This window comes from Podarcis filfolensis (genome assembly GCF_964270895.1).
Source record: "Podarcis filfolensis genome assembly, chromosome: 13".
Lineage (NCBI taxonomy): Eukaryota > Metazoa > Chordata > Lepidosauria > Squamata > Lacertidae > Podarcis > Podarcis filfolensis.
In genome coordinates, this window is record NC_139615.1 from 48,899,550 (window position 1) to 48,923,773 (window position 24,224).

At 44.9% G+C, this 24,224-nt stretch overlaps 1 protein-coding gene and 1 long non-coding RNA gene across 22 annotated transcripts in view; one reads left to right on the top strand and one right to left on the bottom strand.

The window, feature by feature from the left end:
* The window catches only part of FHOD3 (formin homology 2 domain containing 3), a 319,993-nt gene that overhangs the window by 289,772 nt on the left and 5,997 nt on the right, over window positions 1-24,224 (top strand). For 17 of the 21 annotated variants that reach the window (XM_083582385.1, XM_083582404.1, XM_083582395.1 and 14 more), the window contains 4 exons: window positions 8,215-8,405; window positions 9,303-9,495; window positions 18,919-18,942; window positions 21,277-21,454. In XM_083582385.1, coding sequence (XP_083438511.1) covers window positions 8,215-8,405; window positions 9,303-9,495; window positions 18,919-18,942; window positions 21,277-21,454 — 586 coding nt within the window. The remainder of the gene's footprint in view (window positions 1-8,214; window positions 8,406-9,302; window positions 9,496-18,918; window positions 18,943-21,276; window positions 21,455-24,224) is intronic. The other 4 variants (XM_083582396.1, XM_083582398.1, XM_083582387.1 and 1 more) reach the window with 1 other exon arrangement.
* On the bottom strand, window positions 15,387-17,186 carry LOC310748232. The gene is made up of 2 exons (XR_014541229.1): window positions 16,228-17,186; window positions 15,387-15,675 (listed from the first exon to the last, which is right to left on the bottom strand). It is a non-coding gene; the product is annotated as an uncharacterized lncRNA (long non-coding RNA).

Consider the following 24,224-nt stretch of genomic DNA (forward strand, 5'->3'; position numbering starts at 1 on the left):
TCGCCAGAAGCGGCTTAGTCATGCTGGCAACACGACCCGGAAGCTGTACGCCGGCTCCCTCGGCCAATAAAGCGAGATGAGCGCCGCAACCCCAGAGTCGGCCACGACTGGACCTAATGGTCAGGGGTCCCTTTACCTTTACCTTTATACAGCCCTATACACGTAGGGCGGCATATAAATTTTGAGCGTTTGCCTGAGCTGGTGTTAAGAGAGAAAGGATCCACCCCACCCACCTGTTGAGGCCAGTGGCGTAGCGTGGGGGGTGCAGGGGGGGCGGGCCGCACCGGGCGCAACATCTGGGGTTAGGGTAAATCCATGGGTTAGGGGGCGCAAATCCACGGGTTAGGGGGCGCAAATCCATGGGTTAGGGGGCGCAAATTACTTGCCTTGCCCCGGGTGCTGACAACCCACGCTACGCCACTGGTTGAGGCAGGGGGGATGTGTTTCAAGCTGTTCGTGAGATAATGGCCTTCTGGTTGTGTAGCAACAGTTGGCATATCTTGCCATTGTTGTGACTGCATCACAATGCCGTGCGACGTTGCTAAGCAGCATACTCCGTCTCAATCAGAGGAAAGGAGCCTTGCTGCTTTTCCCTGCCATTCAACAGGAGAGTTTTGGCAGCAGCCTTTATCAGCTACGGACACTGCGGTTAAGCACTCAGTTATCCAGATGTCAAGGTGGGATGAAGGAGAAAATGTACATGTGGCGTGTTCTCAGGTGATTTAGTTGTTTGGGCAAATTAGAATGTGAAGCAGGCTGTGGCTCCACAACGCTGGCTAAGGGCAGACCATGGCTATGCTAGCCATCCCTTTTGGAGTGCAGCTGTGCAGGGAGTGAGGAGGCAAAACTGGTGCTGTGTTGAAAAGTGAGGGTTTGTTTGTTTATTTATTTATTTATTTATTTATTTTAATACCCCGCCCATCTGGCTGGGCTTCCCCAGCCACTCTGGGCAGCTCCCAACCGAATATTAAAAACACAATACAGTGGTACCTTTGTTTACAACCATAATCCATTCCAGAGGTCTGTTTGTAAACCAAAACAGGTTGTAACCCAAGGCGCGCTTTTGCCAATGGGGCCTCCAAAAAAAAATTTGTTCATAAGGTTGCAAACCAGGACACGCACTTCTGGGTTTGACGTGTTTGTAATCCAAAACGTATGCAAACCAAGGTACCACTGTACAGCATTAAACATTAAAAACTTCCTTAAACAGGTCTGCCTTCAGATGTCTTTTAAAAGTAAGATCGTTGTTTATTGCCTTGGCATCTGATGAGAGGACGTTCCACAGGGCAGGCGCCACTACCAAGAAGGCCCTGTGCCTGGTTTGGATGCCTGAGTTTGGGTCCTATAAACTTTAAAATTCGAGTTCCTCTCAGAAACATTTTGTCTTACAGTTCTTTCCAAGTCTTTCCAGTTGTTTTCTTCCATGCTCTCCAACCTTATTTCGTGTAGCTTTGTTCATTCCTATGATGCCTGAGGTCTTTTTCTTTGGAATTTTTTTGGACATTTAGAAACAGAAGAGGCTTACTGTAGCAAGCCCCCTTCCCACTTCTCATAGCTGCCACAAATCAGTGTTCCTGAAATTGGAAGCCATCCAGGCTGCTAAATGGCACAGACTCTAAAAATAGGAGAAATCATATTTAAGAGAAATTGGCATAAATAAGCTTTGGGCATTTTCACTGAGGGTTACGTTACAGTTTGGATTCCACGTGACCCTCAAAACTCTGAAGAAGTTAAACAACAGAGACTTAGATGTTTCACCTGCATAACTTTTGCTATGTGAACTTCGGTGAGAATAAAAATTAATTATATCCAGGCAGAGAGGGAATTCCCAAGCCACAAAAGTGGTACATAAGCAGAACATTCAGAAACGAAATTATGACTCAAGACACAGAAATGTTGAAGGCCCAAATGCAGACAGTTCCAACGAGAAATAAACGTGGAAGGCACCCAAAGTAACTGGAATGGCTGCATAAGGAGCTTACAGATGAGCCGAGAGTTAAGAACGGCAAGTATAAGAAATGGAAGAAAGGGGAGATCAAAAAGGAGGAGTATATATGAGTTGCAGAGTGAATGTCAGGCAGACTAAAGCTCAGAAAGAGCTCAGGCTTGCAAGAGAGGTTAAAAATAATAACAAAAGGTTTCATTGGCTGTGTTTGAAGCAAGAGGAGGAACAATCAAATGGTAGGTTACCCGTGTGGAGAAGACAGAGAAATGCTATTGGGTGTAATAGAAAAGGCAGAACTGCTCAACGCCTACTTTGCCCAAAGTGGAAAGGAAAGTGATGCCCAACCTGGTGATAACAGAGTAAATACTTATTTAGGGAAGTTTTTAATATTTAATGCTGTATTGTTTTTAACACTTGATTGGAAGCCGCCCAGAGTGGCTGGGGAAACTCAGCCAGATGGGCGGGGTATAAATAAATTATTATTATTATATATATATATATATATATATATATATATATATATATATATCACTGCAGCCAAAATTGGAAAAGAGATGGCAAGAGAACATCTAAAGGTAAAGGACCCCGGACAGTTAAGTCCAGTCACAGACCGACTCTGGGGTTGTGGTGCTCATCTCGCTTTACTGCCCAAGGGAGCCAGTGTTTGTCCGCAGACAGTTTTCCCAGGTCATGTGGCCAGCATGACTAAGCCACTTCTGGCAAAACCAGAGCAGTGCACGGAAACACCGTTTACCTTCCCGCCGGAGCAGTACCTATTTATCTACTTGCACTTTGACGTGCTTTAGAACTGCTAGGTTGGCAGGAGCAGGGACAGAGCAACGGGAGCTCACCCCGTCGCAGGGATTCGAACCGCCGACCTTCTGATCGGCAAGCCCATGAGGCTCAGTGGTTTAGACCACAGCGCCACCTGCGTCCCAAGAGAACATCTAGCTACTTTAAATAAATTCAAATCTCCAGGGCCCGATGAGCTGCACCCAAGGGTACTTTAGGAGCTTGCGGATGTACTGTGGTACCTCGGGTTAAGTACTTAATTCGTTCCGGAGGTCTGTACTTAACCTGAAACTGTTCTTAACCTGAAGCACCTCTTTAGCTAATGGGGCCTCCTGCTGCCACCGCGCCTCCGGAGCACAATTTCTGTTCTTATCCTGAAGCAAAGTTCTTAACCTGAAGCACTATTTCTGGGTTAGCGGAGTCTGTAACCTGAAGCGTATGTAACCCGACGTACCACTGTAATCTCAGAGCCTCTGTCTATAATCTTTGAGGATTCTTGGAGAACAGGTGAGGTCCCTGCACACTGGAGGTGGGCAAATGTTGTCCCCGTCTTCAAAAAAGGGCAGGGTGGTGGTGGGGAAAACCCTGTATGTTCATTTATTTTAAAGTATTTACAGACTGCGGAAGCAGAAAACTCCTAAGTAGTGTGCGTAATAAAATTATTGCTAAAGCAGTTAGAATCCACAAAACCTTTTTTTTAAAAAAAAGCATCCATCAATTGAATTAACTCTGCTTATGCTCTGTTCACTTTATATTCTAAGTATACAAGTGTCTTGCAGGCACAAAAGTGTTGCATCCAAACGAAAGGAGACCCTTAGGCAGAGCTTCCAATTGTGTAGTCCTTTCTAAGACTCTGAATCCCTGAGTCTTATTCCCACTGTCTCACCAACATCCCTGCCCCTGAAGAAAAAGACACACTGAAACATTTGGGCCATATTACATTGCTAAATCAATTATCTGAGAATCATTCCAAGGCTTCTTCTTTTGACTTTTAGCATTGCTTGATCCTTCCTTCCTTCCTTCCTTCCTTCCTTCCTTCCTTCCTTCCTTTCTCTCTCTCTCTCTCTCTCTCTTTTTCTTTCTTTCTTTCTTTCTTGTTTTCTGCGTGTACATTCTGATCCACATCACCTTTTTGTATATTCTCCGAGTTCTTGGCAAAATATGCTCAGTCTGGAAAATAATATTATTCCGTCCCGTCATTTGTTCACAAAAGATCCCTGAAACTGCTTTTCTCCCAAGTAGAAAAAAACAGCTTGGGGTGGGATATGTGATTCTGAGCAGAAAAAATGGCGTCAAAGCAGTTGGTTTACCCACCAGCTCCTCCTGCCAGTATTTCCCACTGCTTGTTGCCGTATACAAGTCTGCTTGTCAGGGTTTTTTCAATAAAAAATATTTTTTAAAAACCAAGAGATTACTGATATGGTTCCCAAATATCCAGCGTGGCTCTGAGTCACAGCACAAAGCACAGACTTCACAATTAGATGCTCCTTAAAAAACATCTATGCCAATGGTTTGACCCAGATTTTTGTCCTGAAGCACATATACAATTGAGCGAATATGTCCTCATTTTCTAAATGAGTCAGGATCTTGAAAGGGCTTCATATTTCACATTATTTACTATTCCTACTGAGGCCAAGGAATGAATTGTACTTTAAAGTTAGGTAGGAAAAATCCCATCACCAGACTGGCAAGTACAGGAGACTTTTTAAAAAAGAAAGGAGCCAAATACCTTATATTACTCATTGTGCTTTTGGGAGGCCATAATTTGGGCCATGAATGATAGACACTTAACCAGAGCAAGAGTCACTTCCTTTATCATGTGGTTTGGTATTAACTTTCTGAGGGGGAAAATGAAGTTGCAGGAATTGGGGGGAAAGGTGGAGAGCACGTGTTGTGGTGGGGTCTATCAAGACATCCCACTGTTGCTGGGTGGGTGAAGGTAGTTGGCCACTGCTGTGATTAGGCTCCTCTTGTCGTTGGGGAGAAGTTGATGTTGCCATTTTGTGATTGACTGCCAGAACTCTTAAATTCCCTGCGCGCAGCATTGAGCTTCCTCTTTTTGCCGCGCGCATCGGATCACCCGCCTACCCTCCCTATATTTAGGGTTGTTCGCATTGACCTTGCTATGCCTGTCATGGGGTCATCAGCTTTTGGGGCAGGGGCCCGGTAGGAATTTTGTCCATTTGGCTGATTGGCTGGTGCCATTTGGTTTTTGCCTACTGCGTAGCAAATCATCACAACTTGTAAGGTTGTGATTAGGCATTGGTTTTATGAATTGGTTGGTGGAGGGGCATGGTTTGGTGTGTCTGCCCCTCCAGTGCTGCTGCTGCAAGGGTATTCCATTAAAGGAATCCAGGGGCTCGCCATGCTTTTGTCCAAACCCCTGTCAAGGGGCTAGGGCCACACAAGAGCCCCTGGGAGCATTTGGGGAGAGGTGAAGGCATGGTACCCAGCTCCATCTTTCTCCCCAAAATGTTTTCCCTTTCTGACTTTCGCGGGCATGCAAATGTCAGTCTGTCCCTGTCAGGTAGTCGCAACCAATGCCTAAGCAATCACTCACATTTTTTGTATTTAATAAAGTTGCGGCCAAAATTATGCCAAAAACCTTAAGCAAAATTCTGTGTGAATTGTGTTTTATTGGGGTGGCTTTGGGGCCTTGACACGCAAGTGTTTGTTTGTTTGTTTGTTTGTTTAATTTGTATACCACCCTTCATCTGTAGACCTCAGGGCGATTCACAGCATAAAAATACAAGATAGAAAACACAAAATACATAATAAAAGCAATTTATAGCTAGTCCTTGTCACATTTCTGCAGCCTGTAATATATTCATCCAGTGAATATATTAGTGTTTAGGCCAGCCTAAATGCAAGGAATAAGTGGGGTTCTACCTTCTTGGCGGCACTTCTTGCCACTTACTAGGGTGGGGCTCTTGTAGGTGCCCATTGCTTTCAACTTTACACCTCACAGCCCCAAACTCACTGCCCTAGAAAGCAGCAGAGACCATTGTGTTGACAGGGCAAGTCTGTGTCAGCTGGTTCCTTTTCTACAGAAAGAGAAATAGCTGGGGTTTGCATGTTCTTAACTGAACCTGGCTTCTATTCCATTGTAACGCGAACAGTAGCAGTTTGAGCATATGTGTTTCCACTCAATGTGAGCTTTTGTGTAGTTAAATCGCACAGAGCGCCCTGTTTGTAGCAACATAAACCAAGCTGCAGGGCTCTGCCACTTAAACACCTTTTATGGTTAATGAACAGGAGAACCCTCATCTCGTTTACTTTATTAAGGAATTTATTGGCTTCCCCTACATTAAGCTTTACTAGCACGATTACACTGTGTTGACACAAGACTTTCAAAGTTCAAAAGATATCCTCCTGCACAGACGTACAATTGCACTTGTTCAAAAGGAGCTGTAAGGATTGACTTCCGTATACAAAATCGAGGTCTATTAGGCCTCCATTGCTCCCATTGTCATCAGGCCAGGAAAGCATGAAGCAAAAAGGAGGAATGGGTCAGGCAGCCATATACTAGAGGGATTGATGGAGACCATTGTGGTCTGCTGGGATACACTTGGGTCCAGAGCTATTGGCACAAGTTAGTCTTAGAAACCAGGGCCACTCAGCCATGAGGCAAGTTGAGGCAACAGCCTCAGGTGGCAGAATCCACAGGGACAGTGTCAGATGCTGGTGGTGGTTGCTCGTGAGTAACCAGGCAGGACTCCGACCTGTCTTTTACAGGTTTTATTGTGCAAACTATTTACAGTGCAGATCCACAAAGTTCATGTTCATCTTAGTCACTTGCAGAATCCGGGAGTGGCCCCTTCCAGTTCCCCCCCAACACAAGAACTTCAGCACCCCAAGGCTCCTCCTCCCTCCTTACGTTTCACCCCTCTGCGCAGGCTGGGCGACGGAAGGGGCGTGTGTCCCTCCTGGCCGGCCAGGCTAGGTGAGGCGCTGGGGCTCTCAGCAGCATCCTCGAGGCCTTTCCTCCCTTGACTGGCCCCTTCCCCCTCTTCTCCGCTGGAGGTATGGCTTTTCCCATCGCTGGAAGAGGAACTGCTCCTCAGGAGCTTCGGGGGCTCTCTGTATCCCAGCGGCCCCCCTGCCTCCCTCCCCTGTTCCGATGGCAGTCCCCTGACATAACAGCAAATCGGCCACTAAGGAATGCATCTCCTCCTGCCGCAGTGGCAGCAAAAGCTTGCTCCTTGGAGGCTGGATCTGCCATCTCCTCAGCAGCCCCCTGCCCATGCCACCTTGGCAGCGGATTCTTGGCAAATAGGAGGTGCAGCTGGTCTCCTCCCACCTTTGTTCTCAATGTATTTATCCCTCCCCTTGTTCTGATGTGGATCTTCACCATAGAAGCCAACTCCCAATTTCAACACACACACACCAAGTCGATGGGGTGTGCATGCCCACGTCTTGTGATCAGTTATGTGGGGTGGGGCTTACCTGCCTCCTCACACACAATATTTTATTCAAGTTGGCACCCCTGATCTTCGCTCACCCCTTCTCTCCTGCCTGAGGGTAGGGGGCACCATTTTGTGGTTTGCCTCAGGTGCCAAAATGTCTTGGACCGGCCTTGTTAGGAACACAGCACAACTGACCCAAAGATGTTTTCAAATTGCCACCCCAGGTATTCTTGGCCAAAAAGCAAGCAAGGCTCGAAGCCTTCAGGAAATGGTCGGATGGAAAATGAGAAATTTATCCAGTTCTCCAGGTGAGGGAAGAAACAGGGAAGCCAGTCAGGTGGTCAAAACAGGAAGAGCTGCCCAACTGCACTCACATCCATGCAAAACCTGCCTGGATTTCCCAGGTGACTTGCTCAGCAACCAGCCAGACTTCCAACTGGCCACAAACAACAACTAGGACTGAGGCACTGGAACAAACAGGGCCAGAAAAGTTCAGCCCAGGGGTCCAATTCTTACAGTTTAGTAGCAGCTTCTTGTCTACTGACGTTGGTAGGCAGGTTGCAACCACAAGCAGTTAGCAAAACAGGATGTCATTGAGCCCTATTGAGCTATCATATATGACTAGTAGACTGTTTTGTGTCTTGGGTCATGTAGTGTGGACTAGATTTTGTAGGATTTGTATGTGACGGAAAACAAGATGCTTCCTCAGTTAAATTGTTAACTAAGAATTTGTTAGTGTGTACATATACAGTAGCACCTCGACTTACCACCGCCCCACCAGTGAACAATTCGACTCCACGACCGCGGCAAACCCGGAAGTAAATACCGGGTTTGCCACAATTCGCACACACGCAGAAGCGGCTTCTTCCATCTGCACATGCGCAGAACGGCACTTCTACCAGCGACCCGGATCGACTCACGAATGGACCTCCAGAACGGATTCCATACATGAGTAGAGGTTCCACTGTACATTAATAATTGTATATAGTGATGTTGATGATGATGATGATGATGTGTGTGTGTGTGTGTAGAAATATATATAACTCTAATCATTTTTCCCCTTCTTGTTAGGTTGACTTTGAACAACTTCGGGACAACTTATGTCAAATGGAGAAACGGTGCAAAGCATCATGGGATCACCTGAAGGCCATAGCAAAGCATGAAATGAAACCAACTCTAAAGCAAAAGATGTCTGAGTTCCTTAAAGACTGTGCAGAAAGAATAATAATTTTAAAAATTGTCCACAGAAGAATAATTAATAGGTAGAGTACCAGGGAATAATATGGATGATGTACCATTGAGAGGTCTCGGAAAAAATAATGATATTCTAAGTTGTTTGGGCAAATCTGTTGAGTAGCAGCGAGTTTTTAGCAAAGCTGGGGTGAAGTCATCACAGAGAGAGGCTCATAATTGAGCCTGAGAGAGTCAGCTTGATTTACCCCTGCTATGTGCCTAAGAAGATCCTGTTGCTTTCCCAATGACAATTTCAGAAGTGCAGCAGAATCTACTTCCTCTTCAACCCCAATGAGCCTCCAAACTCCTCCAACGAGCTCAACCCACTAGTATAAACAATAAATAAAACATCAAATAATACAAAATCAAATTGAACAATTTCCGCATAAATCATAAGAATATCTAAAATAGAGATACAAAAATTGTATCAACAGAAGCTACCAAAAATCCCCAAACAAAACCCAACATGGTACTCCAGTCCAAGAGTCTGTTCAACAGCCAGAGCTTTTGTAGCTGGAGTCAGTCCTGGCCCCTCCCTCCCAAACCAGGTGGGGAAAAGGCCTGCACGGCAGGGAGCAGGTCTTTCAGGACTCACAGCCAAGATAGTCTCTGGCCTCTTCAGCAACTTCAGCTTTTGTAGCTGGAGTCAGTCACAGCCCACCCTCCCAGACTTGGTGGGGAAAGGGTCTGCAAGGAAGGCTAGGAGCAGGTCTTGAAAGAGTTGCAGCCAAGATAAATTCATAATTCAAAAGCAGATTATCCACTGCATGCTCCTCTGACTTACTCTATCCTATAAACAAAGGCATTTCACCTAGATCATGCCATATTCCCTAAAACACCACCGCTGCAACAATCCCTGGGGAGTTGAGGGGCTTTCCCTTACTTGTTGGACGAAAGCTACAGTTCACTCAATTCTGTTTTTCTAGGTTCCACTCCTTCTTGTTATTTATGGGATACCCGCCTTACGCAATCCGCGAAGTCAACATCAATAAGTTCTGCAAAATTATTAGTGAGTTTGCCCTGGAGTACCGCACCACGAGGGAGCGCGTTTTGCAACAGAAGCAGAAACGAGCCAACCACAGAGAAAGAAACAAAACCAGAGGGAAAATGATCACGGATGTAAGTGGCGAAGTAAAATCTCATTCAGCAAAAGTACGTAGAGTTTTGTTGCTGGCAAATGACATACTATAAGAGCCATTATCCGAACTGCTCTCTCTCTCATTTCTTCTTCTTCAAGGAACTCTTCTACGAAAGTAGAAGGTTGTGCTGCGTAACTCATCCTCTCCAAGCAGCAGGACCTAAAGGAGCTCCTTTAGCCTACTCCTCTTCCAAAATTAGGGTACCATGATCATACATGGACCTACTTAATCAGTACCCAGGCATATGTAATCTCATGGCTGCATCCCAGCATCCAGCAGTAAGATCAGGCGTGAGCCACAGGATCACACGCTCTCTTACCGGCAGCCCCTGACTTCAGCTCTCCCTCAACACAGGGCATATGAAGGGGGGAGGGGGCAGGCTGCCCTGGGGGGGTGTGACAAGATGGCCCGCTGCCTCCCCCCCAGCTGTAGAGTGGCGGAGGGCGCACACGCAGTCAGTGTGGGCGCCGCTTGCGCCACATCCGCACAGCGTCCGTACAGGCTGCCACGCCTGTGCAGTCTGCACTGGTTGCCACTCGTGCAAGGCATCCATATGGGTGTCTGTACGGGCTGCCACTCGCACACAGCGACCGTACAGGCTGCCGCACATGTGCAGTATGTACGGACACCGTGCATGCGTCATCGGGCGGTTTTCCCCGTCCCTCGGCGTCCCGCCTCGGTGACGGACAGGGTTCCTCCAGCACTGCCCGCACATGCTGCTTCCCTTACTGGTCTTAGCCATGTTTAGACTGATACCAGTGACATTAACTACTGTTATTGTTGGTGCTGGTGTAACTGGCACAAACCAGCAAGGGGAAGTGGAGCAGGAAAGGGAAGGGAAGGTGCTGGCAAGGCAGGAAGTACATCGACTCGCAGACGCTCCCAGTTTCTTAACAACAATTACAGTGGTACCTCGGGTTACATACGCTTCAGGTTACAGATGCTTCAGGTTACAGACTCCACAAACCCAGAAATAGTACCTGGGGTTAAGAACTTTGCTTCAGGATGAGAACAGAAATCGTGCTCCGGCGGCACGGCAGCAGCAGGAGGCCCCATTAGCTAAAGTGCTGCTTCAGGTTAGGAACAGTTTCAGATTAAGAACAGACCTCCAGAACGAATTAAGTACTTAACCTGAGGTACCACTGTATCAGGAATAGGAAGGTATTCACACGCACGGTGGCGCTTCTGTGGTGGAGAACAGAAAGTGTCCATCTGCACATGGACTGGATTATGGTGCCAGGCAATGGCCATTCAATCTTATATATTCTCTTTCAGTGCAATTCTATTTCCCAAGCACCTAAGTCAGCCAGAGCTGCACTTCCTCAAACTTGACAGCACTAATCTCTCTCCTTGAATGTCATAAAATACTAGCTAACCACTCGTTAAAGGGTGGTTTCTGGTGACTACTTATTATGTCATCTGATAGGAAGTGCCTACAGAGGGTGGCGAATACAGCACAAGATATTATGGGCTGTCCCATGAATCCGCTGGATGAAATAGCGGAAGAATGTTGCCTCAGGAGAGTGAGGAAAATTCTCAGGGATGATTCACACCCTGGCCGGCACTTTCTTGATCTCCTGCCCTCGGGCAGAAGATATAGAAGCATGATTAGTCGCACCAACAGGGTAAAGAACAGCTTCTATCTGTGGGCTGTTAGGCTGCTGAATGAAAAGATAACAACAGGGCAACTGACTTTCGGGTTTGGTGGGTGTGCGTCAGTAAACAAGGGGAATTAAGACTAAGAGAGCTGAGTGGGGGGTGCTCGTGTAATCTCACTGTATACAAGTTGTACATGTGACAATAAAGTATTTCAATTTCAATTATATGTACTGATAACCATAAATGCTATTTAAATGTAATGTGGGGGGGGGGGACTGTGCTGGCACCAACCAAATTTTAAGTAGCAGAAGTACAATATTTTGGGGAGGTTGCTTGCACTCAGTGGTACACGAGGTTCACCTCTGAATCAGAATCTGATGTAGGATGGGGAGGCTGGAGAGACATATTTTAAATAACTGACTTTATTTCATTTTTATAAACACTACAATTCCGATTTTCAGTTTTAATGATTAAAAATAGGTCTGTGCGTTTAGCTTTAGAGTTTTAAGGTTGAAATAAAAAAAATTCTATGTGATGCTAGTTCTAATCGGAATTATTAATTTGAGATTGGAATAGATGTTACCTAATAAGGGTTACTAATTGGGCTGCAGGGAAAGGGATGCACAGCCTACTTTTATAAAAATAAGATTACTTTTTCTCTGTCAAGTGACCTTTAAAAATCCCCCAGGACTTTTAAATCTTCTTTTAAGTTGATGCGGTTTTATTCAGTCCAAAAAAAGTTTAAAGAAGTGCCAGTACTTAATAAAAGTTTCCAGCTGTCTTCAAAATCCAACTCTGGAGTCTCCATTAGATGTGAATGTTTTGTTGCATATGGAGCTACCTCTATCTGGGCTTTGGCATGGGCAGTGCTGCTCTGATTAGCAGTGTGGCCAAAATCTCGGGCAAGCTAAGTAAAAGAATACAATTAAAAAAAAAACCACTCCAGTATTATGGATCCAAATGGGCATGGGTTTAGATCACTGCCTCCCTATCATTTGTAGATCTTTCCTGGCAGTGATCTCTCAGACACTGGAAATTTGACTCATATTGAATAACTTTCAAACTGTATTGTTATTACACAAGGATTGTTTTCTTTTAAATCTGGCACCCCATTAAGAAAGTGGACGTTCCTCCCTCCCCCAATAATATTATATACTTTTGGCAAAGCATAGCACTGCACATATTTTAAGTGCAAGGCAGGGGTCAGTGGACAGTCTGTTGCGTGACCAGGCGGCGACAGCCCCAGCCCCCGGGGATTATAGGGAAGGAATAAAAACTCGGACAACGTATATGGAATTAAAATTAGGCCACAACTTTATTAAACTTCCAAATGTAGGAAGACCTTGGCTCAGGCCTTGGGCGTCTACCCCTCCCAGCCCCCCAATCGAGGGAAACTGGGGCTCATCAGGGTAAATGGGATATGGGGGTGCTCTGCGAGACATAAGTGTAGCAGGCAGCCCAGCCCATATCCCCGCACGCAGGGTAGTTCACTCATGACCTTTCAGTGTATGGCCAGTGATACCCATATATATAACCCCTTTAAGAGGGGGCCCTGGAATCACTGCCGCAGGGGGGTGAGTCACCACTTCACGCCCCCCATATAGGGAAGAAAAGACTAAAGGATTCCACCCAAGGCCATAACTGCCAAAGTTGTGATGAATTGCTATGGGGAAGACAAAACCTGCCAATGCAGGAAAATTTCTTCCCCGACCTTCAACAGCAACCAGTCAAAGATGGTAGCAGCGCCAGCTAAACAGGAAGAAAAAGTTAACCTGCACACAAGAAAACATTAAACTAAGGGAGGGTGTTGTTGTTGTTTAGTCGTGTCCGACTCTTCGTGACCCCATGGACCAGAGCACGCCAGGCCCTCCTGTCTTCCACTGCCTCCCACAGTTTGGTCAAAAGGGAGGGTAGGAAGGGTGAATCTCCAGAGCCAACTGCCTGGTTATCGTCGGCTCCACCCCCTATTTATAAATGGGGCTGGCCCCACCTCCCAGCAAGAAACTTGATTACTGAGGCTGGGCATGAACCTCCCAAAATTAACACTGAGAGGCAAGCCATTAACCCTGTTTTCCATTAAGCTCCCTGGGAACTGTAGCACCACGCGCGATCCCGCAAAGGGCACCCACAATGTAAAGTGTGAGTGCTCATTATCTTCAGAACCTTCTGAATTCATGAGACATGCTTATTCATAATCTCTTTCTTTATACATTTTATATATGTATTATCTATGTGTGTGTGTGTGCACATGGATATGCAAGTATGTATGTATCGTATAGTGCTGTAACGGCTCCATCAGCAGAGGATATTGGTTCATGCTCTGAACAAACGGCAATTGGCTTTTCCATGGATTGCCATTTGTTCCGATTTAGCGCTAAAGAGCGAGTTTTCCAGGGGAAAGCGTCTGGGCAAAGGCAAAACCACTCCGCCCCGTGCCTAGTGGAAGGGTAGACAAGCCCAGAGACAGGTTTATTGAGGGGAAAGCAGAGCATGAAATCAGGCAAGGCCGGAAATGGGAAGCAACTTGTTAGATCCCTTAATTACTGTTACGACTTTAAGTATTATTGGCTAGTAGAAAAGAGTCCCAGGGGAAAATATTCATTCTGTTTCAAGGAGATAGTCTTATAGCCTTAATAAAATAAGCAAGCTGGTGGAATTATCTCATGTGTGGGATGTGAAGGTGTAGTCAACATTCTGACAGAGGACTAACGGACTCCATGTTCTAACCGGTTGCTGTGACAACCAGTTTGTTGGTTGCTGGTGGTTTAGAAAGATAACTGCTCAGTTGCAGTCACCTCAGGACCAACTTCCCTTTGGCATAGTTTGTTTGCTTGTTATGTAACCTAAGCCTGCCTTCAGGTACAGTTCTGTAAACCTGAATGAATCTGAGAGTAAAATAGTTTTCTATTAACGTGAATCAGATTCGTGTGTGTATTCTTTAAGAGGGATTCAAATGGATTTTTAACCAGGAAGGAATATTTATTAGTAGAACTCAGACGAGTCAGCAACAAGCTGATGACTGCAGAAACTTATAAAGGGGATTGTTTAACTCTGCTAAAGTAAACCTTCCCACATCATGGACAAATACAGTGGTACCTTGTGGTACTATTCGATTTACGAACTCCGCAAAACCGGAAGTAGTGTCCCGATTTGCAAACTTTACCTTGATATAAGAACGAAAGCCAAACGGTGGAAGGGCACCGGTGGCGGAAGGCCTCATTAGGGAAAGCGCGCCTCAGTTTAAGAATGGATTTGGTTTAAGAATGGACTTCCGGAACGGATTAAGTTCATAAACCAAGGTACCATTGTAACCTGTCATGTTGTTCCACCAAGGGGACACTCAGATTTGCGACACTATTGCCATCGTGCACCAATCTTTTCTTTTTTAATGAATCATACCAAAAATCCTGTTTAAACTTCTAATAAAAGGTCTCTGGTGTGAGCCAGATAGGCAGAGGTAATGGTTTATAATTAATAACCTCACCAGGAGGATCAATGATCTCAGTGGGATACAATGCATCACACTTATTTCTGTTTACATGTGTTTGCATCACTTCCTCAGATGTAAATTGAGACTGCCTAGTCCAACCAGGCAGTTCCCCGACCTCCTGAGGAAAATAATGTGCAGCCAAAATAGAAATGTTGCCTTTAAAATTGATGGTTGGATCAAAAAGCATTTGTCTATACTGCAGCATTTATATACAGTCATACCTTGGGTTGAATGTGCTTCAGGTTGAGCGCTTCCAGATTGCTCGCGACAGCAACCCAGAAGTAACGGAACGCATTATTTCGCTGCATGCACAGATGCTCAAAATGACGTCACGCACATGCGCGGAAGCGGCAAAACACGACCTGCGCACACGCGCCATACGTTCCATTCAGGATGTGAACGGGGCTCCGGAATGGATCCCGTTCGCATCCCGAGGTACCACTGTGTCTGTGACACAGTATATATCCAGTCTGTCATTAGAAAATGTTATTATTTCCATTACGATCTGAAAAGATAGGAAGCTTTTCCTGAAATTCTGTCAAAATCTGCCTCCCTCTTTCTTCAGACAATCCCTTTTTGTCTTGAGAACTATGGCAAAAGAGTACTGCTTTTCTCTTCTTTGTGTCCAGCATTTTTGCACTAGATCAGACTGAGATTAGCATAGAGAAAGTTTTTTTTTTTAAAAAAAACACCCTTCCTTTAGTGGAAGAAAACTGATCACATTCTGAAACTACTCAGCTCACTGACAATACGAAACTGGTCTTAAGAATGTTTCCTATATTATATCAGGATGTCACAGGAATCCCCATTCAAGATATATCTGGACAAAAGTCATAACACAGGAAGGATGTATGTCCATGTCTACTTTATGATACGTTTAATCCGTGTGGCAGTTACATTAAAGATCAGAATTACAAATGAAAATTGTAATATGGAAAGCATATTAGGAAGAAATAGTGTCTGGAGTTTGCCTTTTTCCTCCTCCCTCCAACGTCCATTTCCTTGTGTCATGCCTTTCACATTATAAGTTTCAAGAGGGGGACTGTCTTGTTACTATTCTGGGTTTGTCAGCTGAAGAGTGGGTTAAGAATGTTTTAAATAAACGTATCTAACCAAACAGTAATGCAATATTAGAAACAAATATGCCACACTACAATCCACAATCCTTTTTTAAAAAAAAATCAAACATCCCCATTCATTTTGAAGGATTTACTTGTGGCCCACTCCATCCCAAAGGCACCATGTGACTGGCATTAATATTTACATTCACTTTGCCACCATTTAGTCAATAAATAGCAAATGGCCGTTGAAGCACACAAAGGCCCAACAACAGTACAGACCTTGTATGGTTTAAATCTCTTGACAGGATGTACAGGTGATTAGAAGTACAAATATTTTACCTGTCCCTGAATGACCTTTTAGATTTCTGTCATTAATGCTAGGGGGTTACATATATAGTGTTGTTTTCTGGAGGGATATATTTTTACTGGCGATGAATTGGCTTGCCTTAATGAGAATAAGCAATTGGAGCATACCTACAGAGGTTCCGTTGGATAAAGGCTGGCTATATTTCAGTGTCGCTAGGCCCAAAGCAAAACAAACAGCTCCCTCGTGGAACAAAACATACCCTTAAAAAGCAATGCTAGCCTGCTGTCATCCGTCTCTCCCACAGCTAATCTTTCTTGCATTGAGTGTGCCGAAAACACCACGAAAGACAAAACAAACGAGTCCTTCATTTTTCAGTTGTGAATGTTTCTGGAACAAAGAAATGAAAAGAAATGGATGGATTCAGATAAAATAATATCCGAGAAAGACTTTTTGTTAATGATTGGGCGCAATTCAACTAAAGTTAGACATAACTGATGGCCAAACTAGATGCGTTATAGAAGACACATGAAGTGTTTCCCATCTCCCCCCCCTCCCTTAATTTTTATTTTTTTTACTTTGCTTTAGCCATAGGGTGGACAATCCACATCTTATTTCAACAGTGCCACAGTGCAAGGGATCTTTTAACCACCCCCTTTGGGCTAATTTCACAATCGAAACAGATCACAGCTGCTTGGGGGGGAGAGACTGCCCAGGGGTGAGATATTGCAGCACCAGGCCACTGCCTCCACCAAACTTGGAGCCCTCTACTGCGGCAGTAAAGCGTGAAGATCTGTAAGGTTCAGGACCAGTTTCCTCTGCCAGCTGCCATGGTAACAGTGACCCAGAAGGGCCTCCACCCCCCACTGCCCTGCAGTTGGAAGCAGTTTCAGCCATTGCTGCCTTCTTTCCCAGGGCGGCCATGACAATAAACCCAACTACCAGCCCTTTGCACAGAGGGTGCTGGCAGGCCCTTGCTGCTGAACCAGGCTACTGTGTCTTGGCTGTTCATCAGAAGAAAGAAGTGCTACTTCTCAAGTGTGCACTAAGACACCAACAAGTGGGTTGTCACCCTCCACTCGCTTGAAGAGGCAGAAAAATGTCATCACTCCAATCTGATGCTTGCTGCATCCCTTCCTTTGGGCGAGCAGTTCATGTTTCTGCCTTGCTTGAATCACTATGATTATATTATCTGTTCTATTTGTATCGCCTTCCACAATACAGTGGTATCTCGGGTTATATATGCTTCAGGTTATATACGCTTCAGGTTACAGACTCCGCTAACCCAGAAATAGTGCTTCAGGTTAAGAACTTTGCTTCAGGATGAGAGCAGAAATCGTGCTCCGGCAGCGCGGTGGCAGCAGGAGGCCCCATTAGCTAAAGTGGTGCTTCAGGTTAAGAACAGTTTCAGGTTAAGAACAGACCTCCGGAACGAATTAAGTACTTAACCTGAGGTACCACTGTACAAACTGGGCATCACACAACGAGGTCCTAACACTTATTCGGGAATATTGAACACAGTGGAACTTAAGGTAAAGGTAAAGGGACCCCTGACCGTTAGGTCCAGTCGCGGATGACTCTGGGGTTGCGGCGCTCATCTCACTTTATTGGCCGAGGGAGCCAGTGTACAGCTTCTGGGTCATGTGGCCAGTATGACTAAGTCGCTTCTGGCAAACCAGAGCAGTAGAACATTCCTTGAGGGCTGAATATCATGCGAAGTCCCTCACATGGAGTTGCATTGCCATGACAGCAGCTCCCACAGAAGCTTTTACCATCTGATTCCCACATCACACTTTTCTACCAGTGGCATGAACATTCTCCACACAATCTGCATGTTGAAAGATATTCTGCAATCACTGACACACAGCATTTCCTAAATATTTTCATTTGATAGCTTTAACAAGAGCTGGTTCCCATTAGATGAGTTTTGCTTAGATTCCAGCATTTTCTCCTGCTTTCTGCAGTCCCTTATGGTGGAACTCTTATTATTTCAAAGAGAAGGCTAGAGAGCCACTTTCCTAAATGGTAACTTGCTATGTGGAAGTGATTTTTATATGAGATCACTTTCACACAGGCAGTTCTTCATGTAAAATACAGAAGGTATATGAAGGGTTGTGCTAACTCGACTACATGTTTGAGTCTGCAAGACTCAAAGGCTAGTAGCAGTAGTTGGTTTTTTATTTCTGTTGCAGAGTAGCTTGTTTTCTTGAGTCCTTTGGAGTTTTTTTCCTCTTTGCAATTATGTGTGATGTGATTATGGCTGGATCTAGACACATAAAAAATGTATTTCAGTTAAAAGCATTGTAAATTTAAACAGGGGAAACAGGTAGAGAAAAATGGGACTCCTGGTGGCACAATGTTATATTGCACATACAGTGCATATAAATCACTTTTTCTTTACCAGTCTAGCTGAGTCTTTGGTTACTTCCAGTCTCTGCTGGTGAAATATTGAACTAGTTGGACTAATACTGCTCCAGGGGCTGGGTGTGAAAGGCTGATGAATAGATGGTTGGTTGTGCCTTGATGACCTTCTGGTCTGCTGACCCTATGTTTCCAAGAGGTGGCACTTAGCTGATATCATAGTGGGAAAGTTTTTTTACATAATCTCATTAAAAAGATTTCTAGGAGAAACTGAGATAGCTGTAGCCACGAGTCCTTACAGGAAAGCAAGCATGCCAAGAGTTACGTTGTGCTCAGAGCTCTCTATCCATCAAACCTCCAGGTCAACTTCTAACCACCCAAATCTGACGTGACTATTCCCGGCAAAGGAACTGCCTGCTTTTTCCATGTAGAGGATTTATGGTGCCACGATAAGATATATATTCTCATTTTGCCTCTGTCATGTCATTGCTTAAACAGCCCCACGATTGTTCATGTTTTGTCAGTACTGTACTTCCTAAATGCTGCTTTCTGTCCTTTTCTACCCTGTCCTTTGCCTCCCTCTGGTAGACTGATGAAGAAGATGACACTGAGGTATGGTTCTGTGAAAAGAGCATGCCCTCTTCAGGCCCTCTGTGTGCTGTGAGATCTGCTAACAACAAAAACAGTCTTTCATTATCATGCATCAAATATTCCATAACCCTCTAAATATCCATACTATCTTTAACATGAGATATTTAGACCACAGTGTGTTTGGTTTATAGTCCACCGTATGCAGTTTTTCATAATGGCATTGATAAAGAGCATGGCAGTGGTGCAGCTCAAGTCCAGGGTTGCGCAGCGCGAAGGCCCTGCAAACATCCATCCAGATTGTGGCAGATGATGGGGACAGTGGCATGCCAAAGCCCAATGAGGCTTGCTAATTCAGGATTCTTGTTGTGGCTAGTGCATACCTTTCTTTCATGCTTTCTTTCTTACCTCCTTTTTCTCTGAGAAGGGATCAAATATGGCTTACAGATAAAATAAGAACAGCTAAAAACATTGGGGAGGGAAACAAAAATTAAAAAGCCGTTACACAGTAAAAGAATTAAAACTATATATCTCTGTGTAAAAGGTAAAGGTAAAAGACCCCGGACGGTTAAGTCCAGTCAAAGGCGACTATGGGGTTGTGACGCTCATCTCGCTTTCAGGCCGAGGGAGCCGGCGTATCTCCACAGACAGCTTTCCGGGTCATGTGGCCAGCATGACTAAACTGCTACTGGCGCACAGAGGACCAGGACGAGTGCCAGAGCACATGGAAATGCCATTTACCTTCCCGCCACAGCAATACCTATTCATCTACTTGCACTGGTGTGCTTTCAGACTGCTAGGTTGGCAGGAGCTGGGACTGAGCAACGGGAGCTCACCCCATCACGGGGATTTGAACCGCCGACCTTCCGATCAGCAAGCCCAAGAGGCTCAGTGGTTTAGACCACAGTGCTACCCGCATCCCTCTGTATGATCTACTAAAAACATACCATCACAACAAAAGCAGCAGAACACCATCCCTTTCATTAACAGCAGTCTGTCCCCCAAAGGCTGCTGGGAAAAGGTTACTTAACCTGCTGGTGGAAAGACAACAAGGAAAGAGCTAGTCTAAGTCCGGGAGCAGCCACCGAGAAGAGCCATGCAACTTTAGCAGAAGGGATAGGTGCCTTTTTGACAGACTTGTCGAGAGCAGGGAAATCTTCAACTAAACATCCACAAGTAAACTCCCTCACACCTAGTTAGCCTATCAGAGCACATGTTGCCACTACAGTGCTGCTGTGCAACACCTTCACCACCATCCCGCTTGGCTAATTGACTTCCTAGCAACAGAGTTAACCCTTAGTTACACACTGAATGATTTCTGTTGCTGCACTTCCAACCATAATTGCACTGTGGCCTTCAGCTGGGTGAAAGCACACAAAGCAGGGCAGACAGAAGCCAGCAGAAAGAAGAAAAAGCAACTCCACCCACCATCAGACTCCAAAAGAATTTTTAAAAATTGATACAGAGCTGTGACAGGAAGAAAGAGAGAAAGCACCATTCACTTGAGTTTGTGCTCTTTATTAGCAGATGTAATATGATGATTGGGACCAAGAAAAGAGAAATGAATTAATTAATTATAATTGTATGGACTATTACCTTTTTACCTTTGAATCCATACCAGAGATACTCCAAAAAGGAGAGGGAGTGAGAGAAACTGGATTGAGGGAAAGTGTGGAAATTCCGTGATTTGTACTTCATAAGGACAATAGAGAATTAATGGAGGTACTGGAAGCTTACTTACCACATTAAACATCTGTAGGGTTGAGCCTGCAGAAGCAGCCTAAACCATTCGCAAAAGCCTTCTGAAAAGGCTAAGTCTTCCTTGAGATTTCAGAGTAAACACCCAGTGCCAGGTGGGCCTCCATAAAGTTGGCTCAACCGCTGTCAAAAGAGACTCCCATCAAACTTCAGTTGGTAAAGGCACTTAGAGCAGAAACTCAGATGTTGAACAAAACTCACACAGGGGGAGATGGCATGGGTGTCTGCAGAAATTTTTGAGGGTAGGGTGAGGAATGTAGATACAGTACTCCAAATTAACAAACACAGCTCACATCAGGATGAGAGGTCTACAATTTCTGATACATCGTATGACTTAACTAATTGATGTTGATTTAATAATAATAATAATAATAACAACAACAACAACAATAATAATAATAATTGCTAAACTCTGCATTTTGCTGCCTGTAAAATATGAGTATGAATTATGCACTCCCTGTGGTGGAAACGGAAGGATTATTGTCCATTTGCTAGAACTGCAGGCTGAGTAAGAGAACGTCTTTGAAGGACTGATTTCTTATATTAGCTAATGTTGTGTGATTTTATAAATTAAAACTGATGGGGAAATTCTTTCCACAGACTGGGAAATTCTGCAGCAGCAGCAGCTCTCCTCCACCTCAGAACCAACCGCAGGGGCTACAATATGCGGAAGATGCAGTGGAACATGAGAATATGAAGGCTGTCTTGAAGACTTCCTCCCCAAGTGGGGAGAACACGACCGTGCTAGGAGTGCGCACTCGAAGTCGGGCAAGTCGAGGTGAATACTTCGGTTTTGTTTGCGATACTGGGGCCATATGTTACTGTTTCCTACTATTGTTCCTGCTGAAAGCTCATATTTGAGATACATAAGATATGCTGTGTACAGTTTATTGAGAAAATCTATAGAAAGCTATTGCTATCGCCCTTTGAGGAAAGTAGATATGAGTCAATGAAGCTTCAAGGCTAGAAGATCCATTGTCAGATTTCCTGCTGTTTCTTTAAAAAAACAAAAACCTCGAATAGCTGCTTTCTTGGGTAAGTACTATCACACAGACACAAACACACACACACACCATATCATTCCTGGGTGAAGACTCCCTTCCCTGCTACAAATAAAATATACCTTGCTGTTTGACTTGTGTGGTGCAAAACATAGTATGTTTCACCCAATGAGGCTGCTTGGAGGAAGTTAGTCCATGAGATTTTCTAGTCCATGGGATTTATAGGAAGAGGGCAGGGCCAGCCCATCCATGAGGCAGGCTGAGGCAGCTGCCTCAGATGATGGAATTCAAGGGGTGGGGCCCCTGCAGGCACCCTGCCCGCCCAGTGGAGAAGCAAGGAGAAGCAGCAGTGGCTTCCTGGTTCTGGCAAGATCTCACAGGGCTCCCACAAGATATTGCTTGAAGTCGTCCCAGCCGCCAACACCACTTTCTCCCATGAGGAGAAGCAAAACGGGATGAGACGCCCCTGGAAAAGCAAGTGTGCACATCCAGTCAAAGGTCTTTGTGGGAGGTCCCCCATTGTGGAGATTGTCATTTCTTCAGAGGGTGCTGTCTTGAGGACTTCTCGGTTTGGGGGCTCCATATTGGGGTCCAAGGTCTAACCACTCTGAAGCTTGAGTCACTGGCTCTCTCAATCCAATTGTCTCTTCCCGCTCTTTGTCATGGTCCTGTCCTCTGTTCAAAGTTGGGTTCATGACCCAAGTATTTTATATTGTGTGGCTGCCCTGGGATCTGTTGGAATGAAGGCTGGATGTTAAGTAAAAAGGTAAAGGGACCCCTGACCATTAGGTCCAGTCGTGACCGATTCTGGGGTTGCGGCACTCATCTCGCTTTATTGGCTGAGGGAGCCGGCGTACAGCTTCCGGGTCATGTGGCCAGCATGACTAAGCCACTTCTGGCGAACCAGAGCAGCACACGGAAATGCTGTTTACCTTCCCGCCGGAGCGGTACCTATTTATCTACTTGCACTTTGATGTGCTTTCGAACTGCTAGGTTGGCAGGAGCAGGGACAGAGCAACAGGAGCTCACCCCATCGCGGGGATTATTAAGTAGCCTGCCATAAATAACCCATCTGCTTTCAACTTCAAGGAGCAGTTTCCACTGAGGAAGGATTAACTCCCCACCCCCAGTGAGCTACAATCCTGATAAACATCTCCTCCTCTGGCTGCTATTAAACATTTGAAAAGCAGTGGTAGATCCAATCAAGAAACTTGTCTCATTAGGTTTAGCTCCGTTACGCCCGAGATCCCAAAGCAGACCTAGGAAAAGAAGCCACAAATCTCCATTCAGCTGCACATGTAGACGGACTCACTTTCCAATTTGGTTTGGTGTGCCATGACTAAATTCACTCAAGAATGATTTGTGATATTCATACAAAAATGAAAAGATCTCCCAAATAGTTATTTTAATTATAACCAAATATCCACATGAGTTTCCACTAAAGCATTTCAACGTATTGGGTAGCTGCTTCAAGCATTCTAGGCCTTTTATACTGAAGTGGGGATGCCAACCAACAAAGATGAGATCATGATCCTGCTTGTAATTTGAGTGAAGTATTACAGGAATCTTGAAGCCATGAGGAAATTCTTAACATCAGATGCTATTTTCAAAACCCGAAGCCAATTTAGAAGAGGACTGTCAACAGTCTTTGTTGCTGATACATCCATCCATTTCTGTTTCACATTTTCACTGCCAAATAATGGTTTTGAAATTCAAATGAGGGAGCACATCACACTCAGCCAAACCGTGTCTCGGCACACACCCGCTTGCTCTCGAGGAGACCAAGATTTGGATTAGCGTGTGAGCTGAACCTGAGATTTGGGTTGAAGTCTGTTTTCCTTAACTGTGATCTATCTAACCTTTGCATCATTGTTAAAGGTCATGGTTAAACAGGAGAGAACATAATCTTGGACCCAGATTTGGGCGACACATTCAGGCAAGCCTTGCCTAGGTGCTGTCCTATGCTAACCTGAGAAGTGGGCCTGAGCTCCTTGCTAGGAGCTGGTATCTTCATGCAGCCATTCTGAGCCAAAGTATGGCTTATGTGATGTGCAAACCACACTCTTGCTGTGTGGTGCAGACTAGCCACAGAGAGAAAGAGAAATAATTGTGGGGAAAGTTGTCGCTTTGTGTGACCATTGCTTGTCACAAAACAATCCCAGAAATTCAGTGGCTTGTGCTCAGTGGGCTCTGTCTTTCTGAAAGCTCACCATTACAGGTATATTCCTGCTTAAATCTTTATCCAGCTATATCCTATTCAATTGTAGTAGGATTAATGGAGAACACAAATATTGTGTGTGTAGCAGAGATTCATAATACAATCATGGGTATACCTGAAAAAAACCATACCTGTGGCTTGTGAGTTCACATTTGTACTCCCATCATTTCACAGCTATTGTTCCCTCTTCAACTTCTAATACTGTGCACACTGGTTTAATTACATAAATTACAGTTTACAAATCTTTTGGATGATGGTGCTCCTGGGTAAGCCCCAAACCAAATTATTATGTGGCATAGAACCAACCTGATGAACTGTTACTCTCATTT